Genomic DNA, 11706 nt, shown 5'->3' on the forward strand with positions numbered 1-11706 from the left:
ACTTTGTCCAAAATCATTGCACCACTAATGCCAGCCGACCTCGCGCCACCTTGGCACAGATGGCGCTGCTGCCGACGGATCCGAACAGGACCTCGCAGCGACTGACAAATAAGTAAAGTAAATTAAGTAAAGTTCTGAAATTTCAGAACTAATAGGATATGAATCAGTGGCAGCCTATAGGATACATTTAAAAACAAATATGGAAATAATTGGCTTGAAAAGTCGGAAATGTGAACGATGCGACTCTCTCTACTGACACCCAATACTCAGAGGATTTCAAAGTGAATCTCTGGTCACTAATCCCATATGGTTAAAGTAGTACACCAAATGACGAGTTTAATACCAGATGCAGTCGTTATACAACATAGAAACAGTACTTAAAATGCCAAAGAACTCAGATAAACAGACTGATGGACATGAGACAGACTTCATGTCATTGTGAATGTTTGAGTTTCTTACATACTTGTACAGGACTTTTTAATTGCTGTTCGATGGTTAAATAATTCAGAGGATTTTTATGCAATCATACTACTACCTCTGGTAGTTGAAGAAGAATGGTTATGTAAGTGCTTACGTGTTCGACCCCAACCCCCGCCCCTCTTCCCCACCACCACCACTTCGAAAATGACGTAAGTAACCCCGAGGTCTGTATTGCCTCCGCTCCGATGCACCCCGATGCCTCTTCTTCCTCATCCTCTTGTTCACTAGACCAGATACTCCTTCTGGGTCTCTGACAGGAACCCTCGGGGATTCTGGGTAAACATTGTCTTCCACATCCTCCTGTCTCTCAGCAAGCTGGCATCATCACCCAAGCTACCACGGCTGTTTCCCAGGGACATCCCGATCCAAGCAGAGTTATTCCAGCCACCACCACACCCACAAACCAAGGTTTGAGGCCACTGTAAGTATAGACCTGAAATAAGGTGCACATCTAGATACACCTGGGTGCGGTTCTATGGGCGTATGTGAATCCCTCTGTGACATTGTAAGGACTTTACAAATAATATTTGATTAGATTTGATAGCCATCGGTGGATGTATCAGATGATATGCCCACAGTGGCATCCCACACTGTGGTTCACCGCCCGGCACCCTGCGCGTCTTTGCCCACCTCCCTGGCAAGCTGGCACACAAAGCGAAATCTGATTAGGCAGAGCTGAGATATCAGCCCATGCCCTAGCAACAGGCTTAGCAACAGAGGAAAGAACCTCCAGAACTGCTCAGACCGGGACCAATTAGAACCACAGTCTGTAGACCAGCACCCTGAGCCTGATACACAGCACATACTTGGATCTGGAGGTCCATTTGATACCATTCTGTCAAAGCAAATTATGTAAAAATACAGTCTTGTCTGTTTAAATTAGAATAACTCATATTTATAGTTTTCCAAGTTGATGACAACAAAGCATAGTCTAATTGATTCCCCAAATGGAGGTTGTATTGAGTTTTTTGTGTATTTTCTGTGAGTGTGTGCGTGTGTATGTTCTGTATGTTGTGCGTGTGTGTGTTGTGTGTGAATGTTCTGTAAGCTGTGTGTATATGTTGCGTGCCTTGTGTGTATATGTTGTGTGCCTTGTGTGTATATGGTGTTTGTTGTGTATGTGTGCAATGTGTGTTGCTTTTGAGTGCATGGCTTGTGCCTGCACTTTAGAGTATATAGCCTGTGGGGGTTATGCAATCCCTGTTATTGTAACATCATAACTTATTCAAAGCAATATTTTAACTGTAGATAAGAGTTGGCATTTGAAAGTTTCATGGGTGATTGTGTGTGTATGTGTGTTCGTACAACACAGGAGTTGTTATTCAGCACCAGATCTGAGCTTTTGGGATTTTATGGATCACCTCAGGATTGAATTTAGGCTCTTGGGTGAGGCCAAGGCATGAATGATGATGTGCAAGATATTATTTGATCAAAATATGGGCGATTAGTACAAAAGCTTTGCAAAAATGTGCTCCTATCCACTTTTACCCGACAAACTATTGCAACAGCAGACTGATTACCTCTGGCGTCTTGACTACACCTCTGCATGGTGAAGCTCTACCCAGCGATGTTATTGTTTTTGCATCGCCTTTTAATCCTCCACATCTGCTCGTGACAGCTCCCAGCAGAGGCATGTTGTCTCAGATACTCAACCCGCTCTGCTGTAACTGTCCTATCTCGCATTCAAGGACAATGGAGACAGTCGTCAAGATTATTGTAAAACTACGGCATGAAATCTGTGTCGCTGTCCAAAGACTCATGGTGCTGAAATCAGCCGTCTTTAAACTTCAGCTCCCTGCCTGTCAACCTGCCCCACCTCGTTGGCTAGCCTACGCAGCATCCAAACAAACAGTCTACCCTAACATTAAAGACCATGGTATTATCATCTTATTCCTATATGTATATATTTATACACTACACACAAAGCATAAATACAATATTTTGTTCAATTTTGTGAAGAGTACACATGCAATCTCTGTTTTGATTAATTCAAACGTCATCTCAAGAAAATATTTAGTACACAGTTCTGTCTTTTAAACATCAAGACAATGTCATCAGACTGTTTCTTTCAAAATAACATACTTGCCTGGATGTTGCGTGCCAATTTCTCCAGTCGCTAAGGATGAGCGCTATGAGTGAAGCACAAAGGGTCCGTTATCCTCTGCGTGCTTGGCGGTTCTGACTGGTGAGCCAGTGCGAGCCTGTGTTGGGTAGCTGTTCAAGTGCCCAGGACGAACACACATGATTGGACAAGGATGTGGCTCGTATTACACACACACCAATGAACGACTAAGGCTACAATATGACTACTGGGCGTTAAAAGTATGTTACATAACGTAGGCATGTTTATTAGGACATACGCCTCTTTTTGGTTGTCGACTCATGGTTTGCAGCCTAGCGTAACATTTCTGACGTAGACTACGTGACGCAGTTGTGTAGACTCAACATAACATGGAGATATAAATGTCCAAATAGTGCCCCCCCTCCAAAAAATAAAACAGACGTGCTCAAATTTGTTGGAAGCCCTCCCAAAAAACGAAGAGTGCACACTTTCCCATGTAATAACTTGGAACTGATTAAAGTAGTTTGCATATCCCATTGTTTATCCGTCAATAGAACAATAGTAAACAATAAAAGTAATAGTACTCTAGTTTTGAGCCATCTGTCCTAAGGACATTCTCCTAGAATGATTGTGCTTTGTGAATATGCATTGTCGTAATTTCACCTGTACCATGCTTGTTTATTATTTTCTTTCTGGTCTCCTCAGACAACTCTCTCCTTTGCTTTCCCTGCCCCATGTTCAGGGTGGTGCACAAGGATACCAAATGGCACAGTGACTATTTTCCTCCATTTATTAGGCTACATGACAGATTACAAGATTGGAGACATGTGTGGTACTAATTACAGAAATTGATTTGGAAAATTAATCCTCTTTTCTAAGGGGTACCAAGAAATGTGTCCGGGACCTTTTATAATATATTTGTAGAATGAGCAATAATTCGTCTATTTTCACAGCTTCTTTGCTTTATTCGATGACATACCAAATACATGCAAGTATACATAATAATGTCATTGACGTATATATCATTTTTTTCAGGAGGAATGAAACATTATTTCAGCGAGCTGTAAGGGTACCAACAAATGTGAAATACATCTGTATGTGTGAGGCATTGAGTTGGCATCCCATAATTGAAGCTGACTGTTGGGAAGACCCAGGTTAAAATAAAGATTGTCACTATAGAATGTCTCTTAGGTCCACCAACCTCCTGGAGCAGGAACTCTGCTGCCCTCTGTTGGACAATTCCTATACCATCATACAATACAGGGACAACTGGTGGAGCACACGACATTTGATTGTATGCATCTTTACAATGAAACCATGTGGAAAACGAACAAGGCTAAAAATATGCTTTGTGACTTCATCGGTCAATAGAGGGGTGTTAACTCTGGACTACCTTGAACTTTGTTGTTGACGTTGCTTGTAAGGATCTGGGATAGCCTTCCAACTGGCTTGCATGGAGACCTTCTACAATCACTGTCATTGCCCACATCGCTTTTGTGTCTTGGCCAGTTGGTTATCTTTGATTTATCCTTATCACAAATCAGTATGAGGTTCTTTCTTGTTTGTGAGTTTGTAGGACAAACTTAATACAGTACTGAAGCCTAAATTTTGACATTTGAGGTGGCAGATTGTGGTCCTTGCAAAATCATCAAAACATCATACATTTTAGTTTCTATTCTTATTGTTCTATTTTTTTGTAACATACTGGCAGCTGATGTCTTGAACTACAGCTCCTGTAATTCAATACAGTTTAAACTGTTTCAAAGTTCTTTTGTTGCCAGCTTTTCATTGACACATTCACTACGCATTCATTCAATTTCAGAAGCTGTGTCTGATATAATCTAAAATAGACTGAAATAGCAGGCCTACTTATTCTTGAAAAAAGGCATCCATCGAGGACACACGCGCATATGTTGTGCATTTTCCTTCGCCAATAAGTGTCATGCAGATGGATGTCTAATTTCACTTGATTATGATAAATATTATATTTTGATAATTAATAATACAAGACATGAATAACTATTATGCTAGTCCAATATTAGAAAATCAGACATGACCTTCCATTGGTGATCAATCTAGGTGATTTATAGATAATTGTGCTGTTCTTGGTTCCTGGCTGACTGTGTTGTCTCCGTGACCAGTTCCGTGCATGCAGCTCTGAGACACAAATCTATTTAGATTGTCAGGACAAAATTATTATGAACAGTCAATTTGCAACGGAATTTGGAGGGCCTTGGACCGACAGTGTTATCTATTAGTACTTGCCTTACTTGCAGTCCACATCACCACCAGTAGAGAGCAGTAAAGTTTTACAAAAAGAGATGCTTTTGTCATTTCTCAGAATTAAAGTTCCTGCAGAATCCTAAACAGAAATCTCTACCAAAGGAATGGAGAAGCTCTCTTAGTGCAGCTTATTGGACATATTTGACCTCATGGCTTCACATTTAAAAAAAATCTGTTGCTACCCTGACATACAGTCAGTCGGTTGATGATGCGAAGGGTCAGGCACGTCTTATGTCTAGGTTTCTCTTAGGATCAGTTCAAAGTTAATATTAGTTCAATATTAAGACGGATTATTATGTTTTAAGTTTTTTTTTAATAAGAAAAACAACTGATGACGAGTTCTACTTATTTTGTTAAAAAGTAGTCAATACATTTTTTTGTGATCATCCAAGTTATAATCTAGTAGACTAAACATTACCCAGGATTTTATATCAGACTGCTTTCTTGACCTCCAGTTAAAGTTGACCCAATGACCTTTGTCGACATGTTATTGTAGCTTTAAACTTGGGGTCCTGTTGCGTTACTTATGGCTTTGAGAATTGACTCTTTGCCCTAAACGAATGTCTCCTCCGTTTCAACGGCCAAAGAAAGACCGAATAATAGTTCTCCAATAAGTGGGCTATACTTGTAGCGTCTGAGTGGGCGTGTTTCCCCGGTGATGTAGTCTCCACTCTTGTGAGAAGTCGAGAGCGCGAACGCACCTAAGTCTTGCTCTGACGCGCCGTGTATCCTTGGCTGTTGCAGTTGAAATCGGCTTCGTAGTGGAAGAAGGCTTCGAGACAACTCCGGGAAGTTACCACCATGGACGCATTTCGAACCCTAGCGTTATATTTTCTGTTCATCTTAATTCTTTGGAATGTACCATGTTCCCAGTCTGCTGCTATCATATCTCCATCTGTGCCGTGGAGACACAAGGGAACCCGGATCCATCATGACGGACAAAGGTCAACCAAGTTTCTCAAAGAGATATTCACATCCTCTCCCGTCTTGAGCCACCCGCGAGAGGACTTTAAAGACGCTATTGTGCCCCACGATTACATGCTTTCTATATACCGGACTTACTCTGCGGCGGAGAGACTCGGACTTAACGCCAGTTTTTTCCGCTCCTCCAAGTCTGCAAACACCATAACAAGTTTTGTGGACAGAGGAAAAGGTTGGTGTCAGCAACAACAAACAATTAATTAAATTAAGGTTGTGAAGTAGGCTTATTTGATTTACACTGTAATCTGCAATGGATAGTTTTTTGTGTCACATTTTTTGTGACCCTATCATAAAAATGGCTTCTCTCATATCTGCATATGAATAGCTGTTGACTATGCGGGAAAGCTAAACAGTGTTATTGTTACAACATCTTCTCATTATTAGGCCACGACACGGTGCATGGAGCCTTAATTTTAGTCATATTGAGAGGTTCAAAATTCATTTTGCACAGTAAAATTGCGAAGGTATAGGAAATATCTCGTAATCTCAACAGCTATAAAGTTAGGCCTGCGTAATAGATGCACTCGAACTTTATCGCTTCTTTTGGGAGACGCATTAAGTTTTGTTGCCGCATTCGGGTGTCTTTGTACCCTTGAGACTCATTTTAAAGAGCCGTAGAACTACGTCAGGTTTGCAAAGTATTAAGTTATATTGGACTTAAATTGACCCCCAGGTAACACAAACGTAAAACTCTAATTGAGGCCGTCTCTAAATGAAGGTAGTAAATATTTTTCCCCGGGTCCCCGCGTGCGCCATCTCCATCATATAGCTACTAGCTGTGCGGGGAGACTACCAAGTTACAATGTACAATGTCAGCTGAAATATAAAAGTTCACTTATTTTACCATAGTTTACGACGAGGTTCAAATGTAGGTGGGTATCTGGTCTGTGACGAGGAAGACATGTAACCCGAAAATTATAGCTTACTGATAAGACTATTTGTGCTGAGTGAGAAATTAATTATTCTGTCCAAACGATGTGTTAGTTAATAAGCATGGACTGGGCCTATTAAAGAATGGGCCGGTGCTAGGAGCAGGTGTCTGGCTCAGTCAACTTCGAAACTGAAAAGGTTCAAGGATTCGAGATAAACACATAGCCTAACTGAACGCAGAAAAAACAGTAAGGCTAGTTAATCTTTGGTGGACAAACACAATTGACATGTTCAAACCATTGTTCGCTTTCCCCTCCCGTATAGTAGGCTACAACCAAGAACTCCAGTTCAGAGAGACTAACTGCGAACTGATCTGATGAACAAGCTTCACTTTCTCCCATCTGAGTTTAATTTGATGTGTCACTGGCTCTGACCCCTCGCTGGACTCTCCGAGGGTTGCTTAGCATCGAGCCGCTGATTGGAGCATTTGAACTGGGTGATCTAATTGAGTGTTCATGTCATATATCAAACACTGTCTATTCTCCCATAATGACCCAGAACAGCCAATGGCAAATCACCAAAAACGACGGGAAGAAAAAAAGAAAGAAAGACCACTTCCTTCTCTAAGAAGTCTTTGGTTGCTTACTTTTACAGCGCACCTCCCTGCGCGACCGCCACTTTAATTGTGGAAAATTATTTTTCTTCCGTCCTCCCTTCTCAGTGGTGGGCTCTGCTCCGGCACCAGTAAAGCCCGCAGTGTGGAAAAGCCTGGAGTGGTGAACTGCATCACGGAACAGACCTTAATGTAACTAGGAGGCGTTTTACTTTTGGATACTCATCCTCATGTAGTCTACAAAATGCGACGCGTATTTGCGCATCAGTGTGTGTGAGTGCATTGCGTTTGAATTGAAATCTGGACCAAAAAACAACACCCTAGATTTGAAATAAAATTACTCTTAACCCGCATGTAGTGTAATCAAGACTTCCATTTGGAACGTAAATTCTATCGATTAAAGAGAACATTGTAGGGTGTCTCATAGGTTCGTTTTAGTCGCAAGATCAGACAAGAACAAACTGAATGTATGAAAATTACTTTTGGCCTCAGAAGTAACTCATTAAAACGCAGATGGTGCACGCTGGCCTCGGCACTCTCTCTCTCTCTCTCTCTCTCTCTCTCTCTCTCTCTCTCTCTCTCTCTCTCTCTTACACACACACACACACACACACACAGACAGATACACACACAGCCTACAGATTACATTTCGAAAGCCAATGTTTTGTAATAGTTTGGATTCAGATGCAAACGAGTAGGCCCAACTGGACAAATCACTCTTTATTTTCGTACGAATAACTTTACAAGTGCCTTTTCCCCAGAAAATTGTGTGAAAGCGAAAAAAAGTCTAATCTTTTATCATTATCCTTCGTATTACTATACACATTTTCATTAATTGAGAGATGCGCTCTATAATTTCCAACCCAGTGTCAGGCCGAGCACGTTCGAACCCTGAATGTTGTCTTTGGCACAAAGGGATGAAGTCTTTTAATGAGGAAAAGCGGAATTCAGAACTGTTAATTATTTGGTGACCTTGTATTCGATTTGTTTGAGGTCATATAAAAAGCAACTAATGCAGGCCATACGTGCAAAGTTTGTGAAACAAACACAAGGTTTCAATCTGGTTTTACTATTAAACTCCGCGGGGTTCCCTAGGGGCAGAGAACTGGCGTACACATCCGAATATCTATTCCGAATAACATTTTATTAGGAATCATATCATAACTTAGGAGGACTAAAACACGTTTAAACGCACATGGTGAAATTGTTCTGCAAAAACAAGGCATTTTGTAATTTTGAATCCTTTATGGTTAATGTCATTGACTTGACAAACGGAATAATATGTGAGTCGTTATGACCATATAGGCTACGTATATATTAATTACCCAAATGCAATAGCATTATTAAGTACATATTTGGTTTGCTTTCTCAGGCTATTTGTCATGCACTGAAATATTAAAGAAAAAGAATGGGCTAAACGAAAAGTGCCAAACAATTGTGTCTACTCAATTTAATATAAAAACTACTTTAGCATTTACGCTTTTTGAGTCTCTTCATGTTTTGCTCAATATTGTATCTCTTAGAGTAGGTCATCATTTGCATGTGTTGGCCTCGACATGGAATAATGCATTAATTGTGTATTGTTCAGCTGAGTGTAGGCAAGACTACAGTGAGTCGCCTCTGCTCCGTTGTGTCTGCGGACTCCAGCCACGACATCTGACGGGACACGATGTGTTTTATGCCTCCCAACTTTGAAAATACTTATACTCTGAAGATACATTCAGTCAAATAATAAATTAGTAGGAGTGGGACAATCCTTACATTGTCTCTTGTGTTACGGGGCCAAGCCTACCCCCAAACTAATAGGTAGAATCAGATGGTCTTGAAGAGCTTTACAAAGAAGTCAAAAACAAAACCATAAATTTGTTGAAAAAAGGCATATGGAGGATGGGATTGAAAACAATATCCTCGCTGAGTAAGAATAGGCCTATAACTATTGAAACATGGTCCCATAATTAATAACAACAACAATGCCTAAAATGGCCCCTAAAAGTTTATGCATGAAGCCTTGATCGGTCGGAGAGAGCTTTCCGCATGTATAGGCATAAAGGAACTGTGGATGTTTGCATTTTGGCTTGCATAGATACTGGCCTATTGATCCCACAGTAGGCTACTCGAAAGTAATAATTACAATTGCTTGTTAAACATGCAATAGGTCTTGAGAAAAATGTAAATGATTTTGATTGTGATGAACAAAATATGTGGTTAATCTGACCGCTTCTAAAACGCCAAGAGCTCAGATTTGTTAAACTATCCTCACGAATCTTCATGAGATCTTAACAAAAATAAGTGACACGCAAATGTAGGAATGTGCATGAGTCTACATTAAAAGTGCGAATGCGAAAACGTTTATGCTGACAACAGAAACGTTCAAAAAAATCAATATCGTCTTGAAACATGCCAGCCGTGAAGTTGATAACCAGATTGGTTTATCTAATTTGACGATGTGTCAGTTGTAGTTTGGCTCAGCTCAGGTTCTGAGTGACCAGTGAACAACAAGAAATAAGGCCAGCGGATCTGGCCTCTCTGTGAGAATGCGAGACACCCCCATTCCACCCTCCCTTCTCCCCTCTGAACACTGTATACTCTAAGTGAATCTGACTGCAATTATTTCTTTTTATCTTGCAGACGATCTCTTGCACTCTCCTTTGCGAAGACAAAAGTATCTGTTTGATGTCTCAACCCTCTCAGACACAGAGGAGCTGGTCGGGGCGGAGTTAAGGATATTTAGGAAAGTGCCCGGGGATTTCCAAACGTCCCCGACAGGTCTCTATGACATCCAATTATCCTCCTGTCGATCAGAGAGTCTGCTGGATTCCAGATCCCTTGATCCCCTGGATTCCAGAAAAGCAGGATGGGAGGTTTTGGATGTGTGGGAAATGTTTAAGAGCCGACCCCCCTCTGGCCAGGGCAGCCAGCTTTGTCTCCAACTCAAGGTCACGCTGGGCAAATCAAAAACGGAAATCGACTTGAAACAGTTAGGATTCGACAGAGCTGATCGAAGCCAACAAGAAAAAGCTATACTGGTGGTGTACACCAGGTCAAAGAAAAGAGAGAATCTGTTCAACGAAATGAAGGAGAAGATCAAGTCGCGCGGTTCGGGGCGATTAGAGGAGGAGAAGGGCGTGCAGTTGAAAGCGCGCCGCAGACGGAGGACAGCGCTCAACAACAGACACGGAAAGAGACACGGCAAAAAGTCAAAATCAAGATGCAGCAAAAAGGCACTGCACGTGAACTTCAAAGAGCTCGGTTGGGACGACTGGATCATCGCTCCGTTGGATTACGAGGCGTACCACTGCGAGGGCGTTTGTGACTTCCCCCTGAGGTCGCACTTAGAGCCAACCAACCACGCCATCATTCAAACTCTTATGAATTCCATGGACCCCAACAGCACACCTCCCAGTTGCTGTGTGCCCACCAAGCTCAGTCCCATCAGCATTCTGTACATAGACTCGGGTAACAATGTTGTGTACAAACAATACGAGGATATGGTGGTGGAGCAGTGCGGCTGCAGGTAGCGCCCCGCTTTGACCTCAATCTTGAGATCTCAACTCAAATCAAAGATGGGTCATGAAGTCCCGATGGACACATGAGAGTTTGGCAAAGCTTTTTTTAAATGCAGGACCGTGTGTTTGTCATATATGGGCCTACAATGTGGGGCGTAATCTTTATTCAAAAGGGATCCGAAAGGCAATATTTGCAATATTTATTTGGCAATTTCAAACTCATAACAACACATCACGGTTGCGTTAAATGGCTTAATCGTGTGCGTAAATCTGACACGCTTATTATACCACCATCCAACAAATATATACATCGACAATAGCCTGTTGTTTGCAAGTCCTAGATAGCGGCGACCTTGCGCTACCACGCATCCTTTGGGCAACATGCTGGACCAAAAAGAAAAGCACAGCAAGCGGCCTGAAAGAGGTTCAGAGACGCACCTGTTTGGACCGGGGATGGAGAACACGGGACAGTCTGTTGTGCATTGTTGCTTCTCGGACAAGGACTCATTTGGGTGTCTCCATAATTGCTCTAGCCCAGCTGGAGCTATTGCGCTCTCTTGATGCGTTATCAATAGGCTCTCGAGGCCGTCCGTCGAGAAGGTGAATGTAATCTACCAAACGCAGAGATATAGTGGGAAGATGGGAAAGTGCGCGAGAGGGGTGAGAGATATAGAGAAAGAGAGAATGCGGTGGGATTGCGAGAACATTTCCCTATAAACGCGATCTGCTTCTTCCGAGTGCAGCGCGCGCTCACCTTGCACCGACGGAGTTAAACGAATGCAAGATGTGCGTGTGATGTGGACTTAAAGGTGTGTGTGTGAGAGGGAGACATGGACCCAGGGCTAGAGACGATTATCATAAATGTTGACTGTACAGACACGGGCCATGTCCTGTCTGCTCGTGAACACTGT

General features: G+C 42.0%; 1 protein-coding gene across 1 annotated transcript; it reads left to right on the forward strand.

Moving 5' to 3' along the window:
• Positions 1-5626: 5626 nt before the first annotated feature.
• Positions 5627-10807, forward strand: gdf6a (growth differentiation factor 6a). The gene is made up of 2 exons (XM_067238506.1): positions 5627-5978; positions 9918-10807. Exons 1-2 carry the CDS (start codon positions 5627-5629, stop codon positions 10805-10807), a joined length of 1242 nt encoding a protein of 413 aa, XP_067094607.1.
• Positions 10808-11706: the final 899 nt, after the last annotated feature.

The sequence above is a fragment of the Osmerus mordax genome, chromosome 6, assembly GCF_038355195.1.
Source record: "Osmerus mordax isolate fOsmMor3 chromosome 6, fOsmMor3.pri, whole genome shotgun sequence".
Taxonomy (NCBI): Eukaryota; Metazoa; Chordata; class Actinopteri; order Osmeriformes; family Osmeridae; genus Osmerus; species Osmerus mordax.